Source organism: Phacochoerus africanus, chromosome 4, assembly GCF_016906955.1.
Source record: "Phacochoerus africanus isolate WHEZ1 chromosome 4, ROS_Pafr_v1, whole genome shotgun sequence".
Taxonomy (NCBI): Eukaryota; Metazoa; Chordata; class Mammalia; order Artiodactyla; family Suidae; genus Phacochoerus; species Phacochoerus africanus.
Window position 1 is genome coordinate 4388869 of NC_062547.1, and position 19496 is coordinate 4408364.

At 52.7% G+C, this 19496-nt stretch overlaps 1 protein-coding gene across 10 annotated transcripts in view; it reads right to left on the reverse strand.

Annotated features, from left to right (window-relative positions):
- PPP6R3 (protein phosphatase 6 regulatory subunit 3) overlaps nucleotides 1-19496 on the reverse strand; it is a 131750-nt gene that overhangs the window by 11813 nt on the left and 100441 nt on the right. For 5 of the 10 annotated variants that reach the window (XM_047775058.1, XM_047775059.1, XM_047775060.1 and 2 more), the window contains 7 exons: nucleotides 17402-17488; nucleotides 12687-12784; nucleotides 10996-11050; nucleotides 10022-10152; nucleotides 7501-7622; nucleotides 2741-2894; nucleotides 1311-1417 (listed from right to left, as the gene is read on the reverse strand). In XM_047775058.1, coding sequence (XP_047631014.1) covers nucleotides 1311-1417; nucleotides 2741-2894; nucleotides 7501-7622; nucleotides 10022-10152; nucleotides 10996-11050; nucleotides 12687-12784; nucleotides 17402-17488 — 754 coding nt within the window. The remainder of the gene's footprint in view (nucleotides 1-1310; nucleotides 1418-2740; nucleotides 2895-7500; nucleotides 7623-10021; nucleotides 10153-10995; nucleotides 11051-12686; nucleotides 12785-17401; nucleotides 17489-19496) is intronic. The other 5 variants (XM_047775064.1, XM_047775066.1, XM_047775063.1 and 2 more) reach the window with 4 other exon arrangements.

Below are 19496 nucleotides of genomic sequence, written 5' to 3' on the forward strand. Positions count from 1 at the left end.
GCAGCTGCGGCTTGGATTCAACCCCTTGCCCGAGAACTTCCACATGCTGTGGGTGTAGCCATACAAAATTTAAAAAGAGAAATGCCCCCAAGAGAGAAGCTGCATGGGTTTCCTTCCACACGGGACCAGCAAGCGCCCCCAGTCTGCTCAGATACCCACGCGCCCGACTTCCTCGGAGCAGACCCTGCTGCCCCTGCTGCTCCCCAGCTCCCCGCAAGGGAGGGGGGGGGGGGGTGGTACAGTCCACAACCATGACCCGCCAGGACCCAGTCCACAGTTCATCCGTGTGCCTTCTCGCTCAGCCCTGCCCTCTCACTTGCCACACCCAGTCCCGCCCTTCTCCGTGGGTGATTTGTTCTCTGGGAGCAGGAGCCAGGTGGCATACTGGTTATGAACCTGGGCTCTGAAGTCAGACTTCCTGAATCCAAAAGCCAGGCTCACTGCTTACCAGCCTCAGAGCGCCCAGGCAAGGGACCCCCCAGCCTGTGCCTGAGATTTCTTACCCACCACATGGGGGCGTGTGAACCTGCCTGCAGACCTGCCGAGGGATAAATTGGGTCATCTGAATGTTTAGCAAAGCGACAGAGAACACGAGCTGCTGGGTTAATCATTTCCCTGCCCCAGGCCCTGGTGCCCACTCCCTGTAGCGTCATTTCTTCTTCGCTAAGTAGTGACTTCTTCGTCCCTCCACTTACTACCAGGCCCCTCTCCTGACCTCGTCACTACCCTCCACCCTCTCCCTCCACCTCCCACAGCCCCGACCATCAGGTTCAGAGCAGTTCAGGGTCTTTGCATACGTGGAGTAAGACAGCCCTTGTCCGTTTCACCTGTTCACAACGGTGAGAAGAAAATCAACAGCCACACAGCCTGAACCAGGCCCAAATGCCCACACATGTGCCCAGCGCACAAGTGGATGCAGGCTGGGCTTGGAGCACACTCGACCCGTTCCGGTTTCACCCGCCCTGGGTCCTGGGAGCTGAGACGTCCGTCCTTTCTGGGCCTGTTTCCTTTCGTGGCTTGAGGAGACCAAGCGAGAACTCAGACCCCCCACCCCTTCTGCGATCCACGCGCCCTGGTTCTGGGTGTACACACACAATCTCTTTGCCTCAGTAGCCTGTGGACATCAGACCTACTGTCTCCTTTTCCAGGGTCCTTTGAGCTCCTGAGCTTTGTTAAAAACCTGCTTTGTGGACAGACAACTTCTCAGGTCTGGAAAACTCAGCATGAAGTCCAAGTGTGAGTAACCACCAAATGGGCGGTCCAGCAGCCACCACCACCGCCCCCCCCCCCCCGGTGCTCCCTGCACCCACCTTCCGGCTGCACAGCCAGCGCGGCAACACTGGGAGTCAGAGGGTCCATCGGCTCAGTGCTGGTTTCCATTTCCACTGGAGAATTACTCCTTAAAGACTCTTTTGTACTTTTAGAAAAGAGAAAATTCAGAGGTTGGCAGTGGGAAAGAGCCCTCTGTTACCATCATTCACCACAAACCCTGAGACACAGCTGGTTAGTCTGCCGCGAGACACGGGCTGCGTCCTGGATGGCGGCCTGGAGGGGCAGGTGAGCGTGGATGGGTCAACACCCTGCTAAACCAGCAGGGCAGTAACACAGGGACTTCTTAGGGGTTTCTATTCAGTTTCAAAATGCCCGGCTCTGCACACTCGCTGGAATCACCAAGTTCCCAGGGCTGGGGCAGCGGCGCATACACTGCACAACGTTGACTGTAGCTGCAGTGCCACGTGTACAGAAGTCCTTACTACCTGGAGCCAAACTGCCCAGGGGGCCTGGCCCTCTCGATATTTAATGAGAACACACGGCCTGTGCACATGGGCTTGCAGAGGGAGGCAAGCTGCTTCAACTAACTAGAAAAGCCGGTGGTGCAGATGTGACTCTCTGGTACTGGATTAGAGCTCGTGAAGTAATTCATAATTTTGGAGGCGTTGTCCATAAATCTCCCATTTACCCCGAATGAGTAACAGCCCACTGCCGCTGTTAGCTACAACAAAGCGACGTGGGTTTTAGCCTACTCCTGCGTTTGTCTGCAACGGTGAGTGTGAGCTCACTGTAGCTGTCTCACCTTTCCATTACCAGCGACCAGCGACTGTTTAAAAGCACCACTTGCTAGAACACAGGAAGTAATAAACTTTTTCAGATGGGGAGGGGGAGACTGATTTTTTTCAGTAAACAAAATAACAATTTTAAGCAATCAGACTGCGTCTAAGAAGACATGAAATCCATGGTTAATGCTCAAATGCGGACAACATCACTCAGGAAAATTTCAAAATGACAGGTTGCTGTCACCGAGAATACCACCAAGAGACCCCTTAGTTCTCAGCACTAGACCAGCTACACGTGAAATACAGGTTCAGAGCAGCTATTAAATCCAAGCCGTAGTCTGCATTTTTCTGCAATGCTCCAGGCAGAGGTGCCTGTCAGGAGGTCTCTGCCTGCACCCTGCTCCCAGGCCTGTTCTGACAGCGGGCTGGGACCAGAACAGCCCCGAAGAGGCCATCCTGACAGCTGAGGGGTCGGCCTCCTCTCCCAGCCCCTCCTCGATGAAAGGGGGGAGGAGGGAGGCTCGTTCTCCTCGACAGCCTCTTCGCCGAGTGCTGCTGTCCATCTTGTCTGAGGCACCTGGTCCACGTGGAGGAAAATCAAGGTGACAAACAGCATCGAGAGCACACAGGTCGCCCCCGGTTCTCGGGGGGGGGGGGAGGTCTGGGGGGCCGGCGCCCAGGCTCACCTCAGGGAGGACGTGAACTCTGAAAAGGAGGCCCAGCCGGTCTCCTTCGTTGGCACTGACTCCTCTGTGCTCCAGACGTCAGACCCCACGGAGTCCAAGGCAGCACCGTGGGCGGTCTCCATGGGGACGTCAAAGTTGGCTGACCAGCTGGGCGCTAGAGAGAGAGGGATTTCACCTTGAGAATAAATACTTCAGGCGTTTCATCGAATGCACGTTATTTTTCAAAAGCAGATGTGCAATGATAAAACAAACAAACAAAACACCCCCACCCCCGCAGCTGTGGGGCAAAGAGTATTTATTCTAAAACACTTAGTCACTGGGAGAGCAACTTGATAACATCTATCCTATTATAAAACTGTGTTTCCTTTGAGCCCTTAGCAATTCCTTTTCCTATGATTTTTTTTTCCCAATAGAAATTATCACACAAGAATTCAAAGCCACACACAGAGGAATATGCTGAAGCTAATTTCTTTTTCTTTTTTTTTTTTTTTTAGGGCCACACTCATGGCAGCATATGGAAGTTCCCAGGCTAGGGGTTGAATCGGAGCTGTAACTGCTGGTCTACACCACAGCCACAGCAACTCGTGATCCGAGTCACATCTGCCACCTACACCACAGCTCACAGCAATGCCAGATCCTTAACCCACTGAACGAGGCCAGGGATCGAACCTGCGTCCTCATGGATACCAGTCAGATTTGCTTCCGCTGAGCCACGATGGGAACTCCTGATATTACTTTCTTAATTTTGACAAATACACCAAGGTTACATCAACACCAAGAGGAAAATGGGTGAAAGGTACACAGCCACTCCCTGTACAATCTTTGCAACTTTTCTGTAAATCTGAAACTATTCCAAAAGAAAAACTACTTTTTTTAAAAGCACACTGCCTATTCAACTGCAGTCAGCTGGAAACAACCTCAATGCTTCCCAGTCCACACCGGGCCCGTCACACTGCGGCTTCGGATGGCCTCCCTGCAGTCTACAACCTTGAGCACAAGCGAGAGCAAGGATTCCTACGACACAGTACGAAACACCCAGTGGGCCCCTGCCCGCCCACCCCTCAAGCCTTGAAATCTCTGACGTGCCGAACTGTTCGGGTATGCCAGTGAGGTGACTGGTGGCTGGGGGGCCTGGAGGGCCCGAGGGTGGGTGTGTGGGGAAGCCAGGTGACGAGAAGGTTGAAACTCTCAGCTCCCCGCCTCCACCTTCTAGAAGGGTAGAGGGACTGGAAGTGATGAATGATTGATCAACTGAATGATCAATGATTCGATCAACCACACCTGCTTGATGAGGCTCCAATAAGACCCCAAAGGGCAAGGCTTCCTCTGGGCTGGCAGACAGAGGGCAGCACGACCAGCTCCCCGGACACAGGGGCTCTTGTGCTCCAGACCCTTCCGGGCCGTGTCCTGTTCCTCTCGGAATCTGCCCATTCATCTGCTGCTACTTTTTGCTTTTTGTTTTTGTTTGCCTGCTCTTTGTCTTCTCAAGCCCTCACCTGCAGCATAGGGAAGCTCCCAAGCTAGTAGTTGAATTGGAGCCACTGCTGCCGGCCTACACCACAGCCACAGCCATGCCAGATCCGAGCCCCACATCCACAACCAACGGTGCAGTTCACAGCAATGCTGGATCCTTAACCCACTGAGCGAGGCCGGGGATGGAACCCACATCCTCATGGATACTAGTCAGGTTCTTATCCTGCTGGGCCACAATGGGAACTGCTGGCCATTCCTCTGTATCCTTTCAAATATCCTTTGAAATAAGCTGGTAATTGTAAGTTAAGTGCTTTTCTGAATCCTGTGAGCAGTCCTAGCAAATGACCCCGAGAGGTCACGGGCAGCCCCCGTTCAGAGCCAGCTGGTGAGAAGCGCCCGTCTCCTGGCCTTGGGACTGGCATGGGGGCGGGGAGGGGCGGCCGTCCTGTGGGACTGCACCCCTTAACCTGCGGGGCCGACTTTAACTCCGGGGAGAAAACGCCTGAAGTCAAGTGGATGGGACACCCAGCCGGTGTGGGAGAAACGGTCTGGGTGGGAAAACACACGCCTGCCGTCAGAGGGGACATTTCGAGAGTAGAGGTTTTTCCCGGCGGCTTCCTAAGTCCCGGGATGTAAGCGCGAGCTGAGGTGAAGGGCGGGGCTGCGGCTTCCCGCCTGGGGCGCCCCCCGCCGGCCACACGAGGGCCCAACCTGCAGGTCCCTGTTTAAAGGTCACCACCTCAGGTGAGGCCAGGCCTGGACGCCAAGCTCGGCCTTCACAGGACTCAACGCTGCGTCCCCGAGCCTCGCTGGGGACAAGCTGCGGGTGGGGACCACTTCCTTTACCGGGGTGTTTTCTATCTAATTTGGAAGCTGCAGGCCGTAAGGAAGGAGCCTCAGGCCAGGGGACCTGCTGGCTCCGGGGGGTGCCCTGGGAGTGCCCGTGCCAAACAGAAAGGTCCCATTTTATGGACAGAGCCTCCCTGGGACTATGGGAGTTACTTCGCGTCCCTGGCCCGGGCTCCTCACTTGCTCCATACAGATAAGGACTGTCTACGCAGCCCTCCTTAAACGAGGGACCGCCTCCAGCAGGCACTGAATAGGGTTGGTTTCGTGCTTCCTGCCCAGGGACCCGCATACGTGTGGCAGGACTGCTGACATCCAGAAGGACGCCACCTCAGTGCCTGAAAATCCCACCTGCAACCTCGGAAAAGTCAAACCGACAGGAATCCTCACAGGTGTTTTTTGCCTGCCCGCCACTCGCAAAGCTCTGCATTCATTCCATCCGCCAAGTCCCACTTCCTAGGTCAGGCCGCACACAGCCTCTCCTGCCGTTACCACTCTGGGCAGTCCTTCCCAGACGCGCGCCCCAGAACTAGTCCAATCAGAAACTCTTCTCAGCAGTCCAGAGACGCTCCCAAAGAAGCGACATCCTTCCCCCGCCAGGGTGTGAGGCCCTCAGAGCCAGGGGACAGGGCAGCTCAGAGCCCTGGGGAGGGCCCCCCGCCCCCAGCCCCACCCCGACTCCCGGAGACCTGCCAGCACAAAGGAAGCCTTTCCAGGGAGCAGGTGGGGCGAGGAGCCCCCCAGGGCTGTCCCCAGTGGGACGGGGGTGAACGTGACCTTCATCCAAACGTCCCCCTCCATCTCTCCCCACCCCCACCCCCAGCTAGAGAGGCACACTCAGTGTGTGTCTCTCTCCGAGACACAGATTCTGGAATATTATTCAGCCTTAAAAAAGAATACAATTGTGTCACATGCCCCAACACGGATGAACCTGGAGAGCGTCATGCTACGGAAATGGCGCAGTCACGCCAAGACAAACACTCCATGAGTCAATTTCAGAGACAGAAGGTAGCATGCGGTGGCCAGGAGCTGGGGCGGGGGACATGGGACGGGCTGTTTGAACGGGTGTAGCCTCAGCCTCCCGGGATGAAAGAGTTCTAGAGGATCTACGTGAGTAGACTTAACACTGTTGAGCCACACCTGTGAACACACACACCCTCTCCCCCTCCCTCCCCCCTCGAGCCAAAAGACCAAGGCCTCCGGCCTGTCTTTCTTCCTGCCGCCCGGCTCCTGTCCTGACCAGCCCTCGCCATTCCGAACATGTAGCAGTAAATCTCTCAATTTAGGTTTCCTGTCTCCAGTGTGTGCTTCCTAATTCAGCTTTCACACTGCTGCCAAGCATGACCATCTTCAAACAGATCAAATAATGTTATTTTCAGTAAAGTCCTCAGCAGGAGGATTACAGCTTTCAGAATAAAATTCTCGTTCTGGCCTCCGGCTTCGCTCCCACCATCTCCCCCTCCTCATGAGCTGGACCAAACCGCCGGCGGGCCTCTGGGCTCTCACATTAGCTGCTTTTCTTTCCAAGGGACGAGTCCCTCCTTGTGCTCGTGAAGCATCCCAGTCCCTGGAAGGCCTCTGCTGGGCTGGGCCGGGCCTCTGCAGCTCCTCCGGCTCTGCGTCCTCGGCACCCTGGCACGCAGGAGGACCCCGGCAGCCGCAGGCTGCTCTGAACTACGTCACAGAGAGAAAAGCCCAGGCCTTCCGCCGGAAGACAGCGAGCTGGCGAAGGAGTGAGAGGACAGAGGGTCTGCCTTCCCCCTCTGGCGCTCTGCCTTCGGGATCTGCAACCCGCGGGCTCTGCTGCGTCCCTGCTAAGCTCTGAGCTTGTGACGGAGGAGAGCCCAACCTCCAGAGCTGGGTTTCAGCCTCCAGAACGGCGTCAGAAAGGCCTTCCTGGGTAACAGGAAGCACTGCCAGTTTTGAGGCAAGGCCGGTATCAACCCGCACAGCTCTTTCACATAAAAATTTACCTGAGCTTTCAGAAGTTAACGTATTTTTTTCAAAGGCCAGCAACGCCAGCCTTCCTAACAAACAACAAAATATCCACTAGCCCTTGGCTAGACGAGTCTTAGGATCACGGGATTCAGACGGCTCAGGACCCCGCCCGAAACTGTTCAAGCTCTTCCGCTGTCCCGAGTCTAAAGAGCGCAGCGTGTCCTCACGGCTCCGGGGTCCCTGGTCTCCCCCTTCGGCTGCAGGACCCCGTCTCCGCGCCGGGGGCAGACGTGCCCGCGCACTGTCCCCAGCCAGGCTCCCCCGAGGGCTTCCGCTGCAGACAGACGCGCTCTCGTCAGAGGCGCAGCGCGCTCCCCCCCGAGGCCCGGTCCCTGAGGCTCACCGCTTTGAGAGGACTCAGAGGACCGCCTGCTCCTTCAGAGCGCGTCTCAGACGCCGCGGGCCAGGGGGCCGGGTTGGCACAGAAGAGAAAGGCGACTTACGTTCGTTCAAGTCCACCTCCATCTTGTCCTCCGCGTTGGCGCCACTGGGTTCAAACAAGTCCGGCTTTGCTCCATCTTCTTCTTCAGAGTCCGTGCTCTCCTCACTGTCTGTGCTCCCCGAGCTAAGAAAGAAGGACCAAGACGTGTGATGCTGCACACCAGCCACCCGCTACGTTCAAAGACCTCGAGTTATGCATCCACACAAACTGTGCCACGCTTCACCTGGGTCACACCTGCCTGCCTGGCACCCTGCTAAGACGAAGCCTGGTCATCAGCGGCTCTACCTCCCGGGCTTTGCGTGGAGAACAGAGGTCACAGGCTAACCCACCACCCTCCGGCGGGTGTGTGGCGGCGGCCCTGGCGGTCGGTCTGCCTGCCCTGAGGGCCTAGGAGAGGAGCTTCTTTTCAAGGGCCCCTGGTCACCTGCTTACCTTCTTTTCTCGAGTGCCTTTCACACCTTTAGCCTTTTTTTTTTTTAAGAGCTGTACCCACGACATATGGGATTTCTCAGGGCAGGGATCAAATCGGAGCCACAGCAACACGGGATCTGAGCCACGTCTGCGACCTACACCACAGCTCATGGCAACTTAACCCACGGAGCAAGGCCAGGGATTGAACCCGCAGCCTCGTGGTTCCTAGTCAGATTCATTAACCACTGAGCCATGACGGGACCTCCCATCATTTTTTTGTTACTAGAGTTTTGAGAGTTCTTTATATCCTCTACCTGGCAATCTTTCATCAGACATGTGATGTGCCAAGGCTTTCTCTTAACGTATGCTACGTCCTTTCATTCTCTTAAGTGTCTTCGAAAAATAACGGGTTTAATTTTGATAAAGCTTAAGTTATCAAAATTTCCTCTCAGGCAGGTGCTTCTGGTGCTGTAGCCTGGAAATCTCTGCCTGACACCAAGAGCTCCTCGGATACATTTTCTAGTTTTACGTTGCACCCTCGGTCTAAGACGCACTCTCAGTTAACGTGTATCCACAGGAAGAGCTACGGACCAACTTCACTGATTCACAGACTGACATCCAACTGCTCCAGCACCAGTTTTTCAAAACACTATCCTTCCCTGTGGCACAGCCTCTGCCCCTCCCACCACACACCAAGGGCCCCACGCACGCATGTGCAGGCCTGTTTGGGGGCTCTCTATCCTGCCCCCGCCCTGACCCCTCCCTGAAGGGGGACACTGTCTCAATCACTGCACAGTGAAAAACAGGCAGTGTGAACACCTCAAGTCTGTCCTTTACCAAAGCTGTTCTGGCTATTTTAGGTTCTCTGCATTTTCAATACAAATTTAAAAATTTACTTATCAATACCAAAAAATCCGTGCCGTCATGACTTTGAGAATGCACTCAACTGAAATCACCCTGGGGAGAACTGTCATCTTAAGTCTTCCAGTCCATAAACACTTATCAAGTCTTGACTTCTCTGAGCCGTTGTACAGGTTTCAGCATACGATCCCTTCAGTACTGCATCAGCTACGACCTCCAAATTCTGACAGACAGCGTTTTCACTTCCTTTCAATTCAAAACACTATGTAATTTCCCCTTTGCTTTCTTCTTTCATCGCGTGAGCTTTAGTTTCCACATATCTGGAGACTTTCTAGAGCTCTTGTATTGATTTCTCAGTTAACTCCATTGGGAGCAGAGAGCGTGTTTAGTCATGACTTGAAACTTTTTGACTGAGACTTGCTCTATGGCCCCAGTATGGCCCCTCTTGGCACACGCTTCCCGCCTGCTTCTCTGTGCCGCTCGAGCAGCTTTGCTCTGGGAAGCCCCGCAGCTGTGGGACACCTGGGGCTGTTCGGACGTCCTCCTAACGCCTGCTCTGTGACCCTTTCTTCACCCTTTCCTTTAAATCTACTTGAATGTTCATACAGATTCCTCTACCTTTTCCTTTAACCTGTTTGAATTTTTTTAATTTAAAACTTGAGTTTTTAAATAATTTATGTCCCACAGGCAGCATAAGTCAGACCTTGTTTTCCAACCAGTCTGACAAGCTCTGCATTTTAATCGGGGTTTCTGGACCGACTCAATTTTAGAAACTGGGGGCGGGGGGAGAGACTCGATGGATACCAATCAACGGGACCCTGACTCCCCAAGTTAAATTAACTTTTAGAGGCAACTTTTCCCTTCCCAGGGAGATGTTCCGTCTTCCTAGGAAACGATTCCTCACACGGCTGCTGTTGCCACTGCCCCTGCTAAGGGACCGTCCACCCAAAGCACTGCGTCGCTCCCCACGCAGAAGAGGCAGTGCCACGGCGGCGCCTGAACTCTGTCTAAACACTAAGCACTTTCTTCCCTTCGGGTGTTCCCAAGTAGATTTCCTCCGCTTGCTCATCCTCTTCTCACACCGCAGCCTGCTGACCACGACACCTGTTTCTCAACCACGGCATTTCTCATCACGAGGGACCACCGGCCCCTCGGTCAAGCACACGTCTGGAGAGGATACAGTGTCTCCTAACGACCACTGCTCTGTGCACTGGGTGCTGTCGCTGCGACGACGACCAACTATCTTTCACCTGGATCGCCTCTGGGATTCCGGCGTAAAGGCGATGTGCTTTTCCTCCCAGATGTCCTCCTCGTCAGAGCCACCATCGTCAAACTGCTGTATTCTTTCCTTACAGCAAGCTTCAAACAAGGCGATGTTCCCCTAAATAAAAAGAAGAGACCAAAAGAACAAATCTGAAAGTCAAGTTATTTTCTCCCAAACTCACCAATGTAAATGAATTCTTCCATGTCCCTTAAAAAGAACAGTACCCTACCACATACACCAAAATAAAACGCGATGAGCATCAAATGTCCGCTTCTGGGTAAGCAACAACCAAAAGCTCCCCCCAAAAGACTGGCTTCACAACCAGCAGACAAGAAACCTGCCCACATACACCCACTGCCACCAAGTGAAAGCCTCGTTTCAAGCCTGAGAGCCTCCCTGCCACCCCCGCCCCCCAGATGCAGCCGCCGACACGCGTCAACTCCCTCTGCTCTCGCCAGGCCAGCCACACAGGGAGGCGCTGTCGACGGCGCCATCGGTTAGCTTCCACCGCATCACAACAGCCGATAACCCAGTGGTCTCTCAGGCTGAGGGACTTAAAAACCAAGACTGCGCCCAGTCAAATGACACTAACCCCGTGCCCCTCTGCTGATGGTCTGACAGGCTGGCCCTGGCCCAGCCCAGGTCTCTCTCCTGGTGACAGGCAGCAGATGTGAAAGGCACAGACTGGAGTCAGACTGCAGTCTCTGAAGCTAAATGTCCAAACTGCAATCACAGGCGACCCTGGTTTTGTTAGTGTTAGCCCTGTCACAGCTTAGCTAGGGGCGCAGATTCACATGCCCACTGGGGCCAGGCAGGTCACGAGAGTGGCCGAAGTCACTCCGAGGCGGCTCCCCGGAGGGCAGGGGCCCAGGGCACACGGTGCCAAAGGCAGGCTCGGACAGAGCCCCCCCCCGCCCACCTCTATCAGCCTGGCTGCTGGTGACAGGCGCCCATACTCACACTTTCATTCGTATTGAGAGTGAAGTTGATGTCTGATACTCGATCAAAAGAGACACTGTGAACAAAATGTAAGTGCAGGAGTAGTTAGTTATCTATAGACTTGGAAACAGTATTCATGAAATTCTCCAAATTTAAAATATTTACACTACCATTAAGAGCTCCATGAGAAAAAACAAACGGACCCTGCTTGTGTTACATGACAGCTCTTCCCTTGGTCGAAGGAATTTATGTAGGATGGGAGGGCTGGGATGGAAGCCTTTTGAGACATAACAAACACACCCTTGAAGCCTTCCTATAAAATATTTTAAACATCCATGGTAGCAACCACGGTTCCATAGGCCACACCTACATAACCAAGGAAAAGGTTATTTGCAACGAAGAAGCAAGTCAGAACAAAAAAAGGGCCACAGAAGCTATCAGACCCTGAACTTTCCCCAGGTATAGCCCAATTCATACATAACATACATAGATACCTCTGACATGTTACGCTATAATATGGCATAATCAGGAAGAAAGTGGGAGTAAAAGAACTCATAGCCTCTTAAATATATTTTTTTAGTAGGTGGAGCCATCTTAGAGTTCTTAAAAGATCTGTTTTGATCAAACATTATTCTGAAGTACCCAATACAAATTCTAAAGAGACTGTGGATTCCTAACTAGTAATTCTCAATAAATGAGTCCAGACAGACAGATGCTGAGATGCCACAAGGGGGGGGGCCCACAGGCTGTGGTGTGAGCGCCCCTAGGGTGTAGACATGAATGCCATGTGGACAGTCCTTGCTCTTCGGGATTTAATGAGCCGATTCTTAGGGCAGCTCTATTTACAGCGGGGCCCCAGGCCCCTGAGCCGCACGGCATCGTACAGCAGTCAGAGTGTGCCGCAAAGGCCTGTCTCCTAGTTCTCACTTGCTATAAATGCAATCGGGACAAACAACGGCCTCCACTGGCTGTGGTTCCACCAACTACTGAGCATCTCCCGCTAGCGAGGAGCCGCTAGAGGCCTGGGGTGCCCACAACCATCACGAGGAGCCCCCAAGAGAGGCCTCTGTGCTCAGTGAGCTGAGACGCTTCGGTAACACCCCTCGCTTCCCAGGGTCAGAGGCCAGGCGGGCCACGGGCTTCTGGCCCACCACCCTCCAGTCATTCATTCTGCACACTACCAACAATGCCCGTTTCTGTCCTCCTTTTGCCCCGACTGCAGAATGGGTGAACTCGATGCCTGGCTCTCGAAAACCCAACTCTACCTTCCAGTTAGCCCCCCAGAGAAGAGAATGCACACGGGGTGCACCTGCCCGGCGTACCCTGGCAGCCCACCTGCCGTGGGCTGGAAGAGACCACGCGTGCCCAGACCAGTTCACCAACGTGGGGATTAACTATTTCCCACAGTGCCAGCTAACACGAAACCTGAGAGAGGACGGTGACTTGAGTTCCTCAATATACCAAAAGTAAGTCTCTGTGAAAGGCGCCAGCCCCAAGGACAAGGCGTCTTTGTGGGAGGTGACACTCCGGTCTACCTGTCCTCTGCGTGCGTCTGGCTGGACAGGGTGGAACTAGAGAGACACGTGGAGGGCGGGTGCCCCCGACGCCCATGAAATGCGCAGACGCCCAGGAGTCCCCAGCATCCCCGAGGAGCAGCGTCGCCCAGGGCGGGAGTGCAGGAGAGAGTCGTGCAAAGAGAAGAACATACTCACTTGCCAATGTCATCTTGGTCTGCAAACTTCTCATCGTTGAAGCCAAACTGGTCAATAAAATTGGACGTCATTTGTTGCATCTGATAATCAGAAAAGGCCTGGCAACCCCAGGACCAGTGACAGTGATATAATGATTCTAATGACATTCTACATACTATTTGCCCATTTGTCTTCCAGAAAACATCTTACTTATGTAGCCATAGGGCTTAAAAAGTTGGTGTGTTTTTCTAAAAAACAACCAAATAATTTCAGACACTGCTTATTGCAAATAGGAAATGTTTGGACTTTGGTACACAAGTTATTCCACTGCACATGTCACGTGAGACATGTTAAGTGACCACTCTGTCCTCTGTTCCAAATTATCTTTAGAGCGAGGTTTGGGTCTAGCTCCAAAGGGTGATCAAATGACACATGATGGTCTGAAATTACAAGGCGTTTCGGTTACCTCTGAACACAACCAACCTCACGATCAAACAAGTGGTCCCCCTCCCCCCGCATCTCCCCACCCCCAACCCACCACGGCAGCAACCACCAGAGGAAACACCACTCACGATCTCCACCGCAACCTACAAGGCAATGTTCTGGACACACCGTCGTCTCAGAGAAAGATTAAGTCTCAGAGGCTAGGGGAGGGGAAGCTCACTACCGCCCTACCTACCTTAGAAAGTTTTAACACTGACCCAAACTCACGTGAAAAGCCCACAACCCTCAAAGATCCATGAGGAGTCGTTCTGTTTCCCACAGTTTCTAGAGAGCACCAGGCTCACTTGGGTGAGAAATGGGGGAATATTACTGGACTCCCCCCAAGCGCTTCTTGAATCTAAAACAGCAGCAGGCCCGGGGAGCAACAGAGGTGAAGCATGCTCTCTGTTCTCGATCAGGAGCAAAGAGCACAAGAAGGGAAGCCAGGCACTCCTCGCTGTGCCCCCAGCGACAAGCATGGAGGCAGACGGGGTGTGTGCTGCCCAGCGGTGCCCAGCAGGCAAGCCCACACAAGGGGCACAAGTAACAGCCGGGGGCTCGACAAAAGCCAGTGCTCCCGAGGCCACTTACTAGGGAGGCAACTGAGCTCAAGGGATTTCTCCTTGGGTCTCCGCCTGAGCAGAGCCCAGGGACTCCATCCTGCAGACATACACTGCAGAGATGCCTCTGCCGTTAATTCCTGATTATTCATTCTGGTGGCAGGGAAGTATGGCATGGATAATCCAAATTATGAATCATTAAAAAAGAAACCTTATATTTGGCTTTGGAAGGCATCTTTCCCTTAGGTCTAGTTTTCCGAGAACCTCAAACCTCACCTGCCTCTACCTCGAGACACCCATCGGCCCTCTGTGCATGCTCACACTTTCACGCAGCCCCTGTCCTGCCCAGATACACCACTACCTGAGCACACGAGGGCTTCAGGCCGGCCCCACAGGTGTGCGTTTTGTAAGGCACCCGAAGCTGTGGGAGTTTGGGCTTAAGTAGAAAGGCAGGGAAAGCTCCAGGAGGTGGAGCTGAGTTTTGGGCAAATGAACAGAAAATATAAGTAGAAAAAACCCAACTTGTCTGAGTTGCTTTATCTTTTTAAAGGTAGGATGGATGGCTGGTAACTTCCACTTTCCCCGGTGGATGCCGTTAAGAATCATGAAGTCCTTCCTTGTTCTGAGCCAGCAGTATAAGCCAGGCTCCAGGCTGATTTAGAGATTCGAAATTTGGTCACACCAGGGGGAAAAATCGTTTCCAACTTTTTTTTTTTTTTTTTGTCCTCTTTAAATGTTTCATAATACTTTAAATGCTTCCAACAGAAAGCTAACAGAATGCGCATACTCAGTGTACATGAAGCACCTGTGTGCATGCACAATGCACGCACACACACAGATAAACTGACATGACACACACACATCTGCACGGTCCAGTCATCAAGGGAGAGCTTTCCAGCAGCTGACAGACGCCACCGTGATGCAGTGATGCGGAGGAAGAAGAACCCCCCGAACCCGAGGCCTCACCAGCTCTGAGTCTGTTACAGCTTCAAGGAAGACACAACCAGCAAAAGACTTGGGTTTCAAGCCTGAATCTTACCAATGAAGCTATCAGGGCTCACTACAGCCATGTGAATGAAGGCTGTTATTGGATTCTATTTCAAGTTTTATAAAAAAAGAATCCAAATCTGGAAAGCACCATATGGTTGTGCCATTATTAAAAACGTGTAATTTTTCTTTTTTTTTTTTTTAAAGGGAAAGAACCCCACACACTTCCCAGAACTGTCATCCTGGACAAAGCAGGGACTGTTCAGGCCACTGAGAAGGGAGCCCACGGCCTTACGAAGTGAATCCCTTTGGTGGCACCCCACCCCCACCCCCCTGGGCCACCCGAACTCCCCATCCACTTCATCTGAGCCGACTGCCTACGAACAAGCCAGCTGGGAACGGGGGCAGCGGGGGCCCAGGTGCGGCCACCGGCCCTGACTCTCCAGACAGCGCCGAGCACGCGCTCCTCGCCCTGCACCCGGTGAGGCAGCGTTCGGAGGAGGAAGAGCCGGACTGCAGGGTGCAGAATCCAGAAAGGGCGCCCAAGCCGGGGGCCCTCCCCGGGCCCAGTGTGGCTCCAGGCGTCTGTTAAGTGACTGCCCTGAGCTTGCTACACTTGAGCTCTACCCAGGGACAGAACTTCAACTGCGATGAGAACTCCTTCCTGACGTGCTTTGTGTGTCCGTTACAGTCAGATTAGTGTGTACACACTGGTGTGTGTATGATTCCAACAGAGACCAGCGTGCCTTTTTTTTTTCCTGCACGTGGATGTCCTCGGGCCAGCTATAGAACCTGTGCCACAGCAGTGACCCCAGCCGCTGCAGTGACAGTGCTGGATCCTTAACTCGCTGTACCACAAGAGAACTCTCACGAAATTCTTAAATTAACCTAAACTTGTATTCCTTGAATTTAGGAAAAAATGTTTTGGAGCATATTTCTTATTTTCAAAATACGCCAAGAAAAGCTTCCTGGAAGCGTGTCCGTCAGATCAGAACCGTGGCGTTCCCCACTTTTAGACGGTCACCTCGAGTGGAGAGAGGCCCAGGAAGAGGAGCCTGGCGAACCTCAGGCGGAGCTGTGACCAGGAGGCCTCACACGCCTGTCGCCAGCCAAAGCAAAACAAAGCAAAACAGGCAGGAAATCCTCCCTGGGAAAGCTGGGACCTCGGACCCAAACTCCACGGGCAGTAAGAGGACCCACTTTCCAGGCACCAGGATGTCACCAGTCCTCACTTAAACTGGCAGCCGCTACATTGCACGCTGATGAGCTTATGTGCGAAGGGAGGCTCAGGGCAGTCTTCTTCTGAAAGCCATTCCCCGCATTCGGATCTCCTGGAAAAGGAACGTGTCACACCCCCGGGCATCTCTGCAGGGAGGAGCAGTTCACTAAGTCCTGGCCTCCCCGCAGGGTGAAGGGCTGACGCAGTCCGGCCAGGTGCCTGGGCGGGGAGAGAGGCTCTGGTCAAGGGGCTTCCTGGGCAAGGCCGGAGAACTCCGGGGCTGGGGAAGGACTGCTCCAAGGCAGGGGGACTCGCCATGCGCCAGGCGGGCAGCCTGGATGGCTGGGGCTTGAGAGCAAGCCGAGACGGGGGCGGCGAGGGGCTGCCTCGTGCCCCAGATAGGCCCTGCTGCTCGACTGCTCCCGATGTGGGCTGGCTGCTCCCTGCCCGCACCTTCGGAGGCTGGCTTCCAAAGGGCACGGTATCAAGAAATGAGAGAAGGCAGCCAGCTGCCAAAATTTGACTTCAGGCCTATCCTAGAAACGCGATGTGACACTGCCTCGGTGTCAAAGCCAAGCAGTTGCTTAGCTCAGCGTCCACGGAGGTCAGTCTCCCATACTGGGTAGCAGGTCAGCCCACTTGGCTGCCAAAGGCAGGGCCAGTGTAATCCCGGCAGCCCCATCCTGGCCCCGGTAAGAGAGGCTGAGCGTCACCCGGGGCCACATGGGAAGGTGGCGACACTGACACCATCGCCCCAGCGAGTAACTGACAGACCAAGACCTGGTCCTAACTAGGGAAAACCCTTCCACGTGGAGAGCTGATGGTTTTCAAAGCGGCTGCTCTACTGAGCTCCCAGACCTGACACCCAGTGGAGACGGAGAAAGCCTCCATCTCTTCCCCAAGAACCGCCCATGGACTATAAGTCAGCACTGTCATACACGGTTGTCTCCCCCCAAAGATTAAAGGCAATGGATGGATGGAGATGAATTTGGGGACAGGAGGACAGGGTGGCAGTGAGTGACGTCCACTAAAACTTCATGCAGATGTTACTACCGGACCTGCAGATATTGGAAGCACATAAGCACCTGGCTCGGGGCTGCTTCTGCCCAAGTCCCCTCCCCGCACTGAACAAGCAGTCTTACTCTCGTCCACAGACCTCCCTGCCAAGGAGTCCTGAGGCACCGCCTTGTCTGCCGTGAAGGCCTGCACCTCGAGCGGGTCTGAGGCGTCCACTGAACTATGCAGTTCCCTCAAATCTCCCGAAATCCACCCGACTCATCGTTTTTATCAGATTTGAAACATCCCCTGGAAATACAATCAACACAAACCTTCCTCTCACTTCCTACTTTAAATGCTTTTGCCTAACTAATGTGGAACCCCAAATCATATACCCTAATGCATGTCTGACTCCAAAGCTGATTCATAAATGGCAACTAAACTAAGCATTTAAAATAACAACAAAAAGCAAAACTTTAGGCATGACTCACTTGCTGCAAAGAAGAATCCTGTGAGAAACCCGTTTCTTTAAAGTCAATTTCATCATCACTGGATGAATGAATATGGCAGGTTGTAACCTATATGCATAAAAATGTAAAAAACTATTTAACAGAGAAAAGTTTTGGACATTTGTATCAGCATTTTTATGGAAAAATCACATTTAGTTTTTCTTTTTCTCTCAATGTGTAACAACAGCAAGAACAAAAACAAGTAACAGCAAAGCTGTAAAATCCACCCAGTAACTGAAGGGTACACGTCCCGCGACCAGACAGTCTGGGTGGCTGCCCTCCTGCTGCCCCCTTGTGGCTACTTCACTCATTATCACCACCGGAGGCCACGTGCGAGATGAGTTAGTCTTAGCAATTTTGGTAATTATCTTCAGTTAAATGTTTACGAAGGGAAGAAGTAATGGCTCAGATAAAATATAAAAATAATTAAATATGCCAAGGCTGCAGGGCAAAACTGCAACTACCAAGGACCATTAATGAGCCACTAGAAAGGTTAGGCTTAAATACAACCGTTTCACTTTAAATTCTTTTTTAGGGCCACACTGGCATATGGAGGTCCCCGGGCTAGGGGATGAATCCGAGCTACAGCTGCCAGCCAACACCACAGCTGCAGCAATGCTGGATCTGAGTCACATCCGTGAGCTATGCCACACCTTGTGGCAACGCCAGATCCTTAACCCACTGAGCGAGGCCAGGGGTTGTAACCTGGCCTCCTTACGGAGACTATGTCAGGTTCTTAACCCACTGAGCCAGAATGGGAACTCTTCCCCTTAAATTCTTGCATTTCTTGCCCATTCTAAGAAAAGCACTGTTCGTAGGTACTAAATGACCTATGTCAATAGTTCCCTGCTCATAAAAAGATGCCCAATCTTCTGCCCCTTAAAATGTAACCCCATGCCCTCACAACTTAAAATCAATGCCCTCACATTAATTAAATAAGCAAAAACATAAATATGAACTGCTCACCAATTCACGGTACATGATTTTTATTAATTCATAGGTATATTAACAATTAGAAATAAAAACATACAAATGACTTAAGCACAGCACAAATCCAGTAATTGCTTCCTACCAAGTAATAAATATGAGGAGTCTGTAAAATTCTAAAAGTCCGCACTATACTCGAGGGTAACTTACACTGTACCCCTCTGAGTCATTCGTTGGCCTTTTATCCCACTATAGTCTGTTCTCAATCCAGTAGCCATAAGGGTATTTTAAAACACACATCAGGAGTTCCCACTATGGCTCAGCGGGTTAAAAACCCGATGAGTATCCATGAGGATGCGGGTTCAATCCCTGGCCTCACTCAGTGGGTTAAGGATCGGCCATTGCCAAAAGCTGTGACGTAGGTACAGATGTGGCTCGGATCTGGCGTTGCCATAGTTATAGCACAGAACTACAGCTGCAGCTCCAATTCGACCCCTAGCCTGGGAATTTCCATACGCTTCGGGCACAGTCCTGAAAAGACAGAAAAAATAAAATACAATAAAATGAAACAAAATAGTAATGTACACCAAATTATGTCACCTTATTTAGTTGCGAACCCAAAGGCTTTTCAGCTGAGACCATACCCCAGGGGATGCTGCGAGGCATCAACCTGGCCCGCAGAGCCTCTTAGGCCTCATGCCCCATCCTCTCCCTTGCTCGCTCTAGGACAGCCACTCTGGCAATGTGCCAGCTTCTGCACACGCCAAGAACCACCCAATCCTGGGCCTCTGCACTCACCTTCCCCACTCCCTTCCAGCCTCCACACAACTGTTCTCAATAAGCTTTTCCTAGACCACCTAATTTTATTTTATTTTTTGGCTACACACATGGCACATGGAACTTCCGGGGCCCGGAATCAAACTTGTGCCACAGCAGTGACAATGCTAGATCCTTAACCCACTAAGCCACCAGTGAGCTCCTAGACTACCTAATTCTGAACTGCATACCCACCCCAAACACTCCCTGAGACTCCTCTGCCCTGGTTCACCCATCCATTTGCCAATCTATCTCCACGGAGGATTTTTACCAATCTTGTTCACTACCATGTCCTCAGAGTGTGGCACACAGTAGACACTCAAATATTCACTGA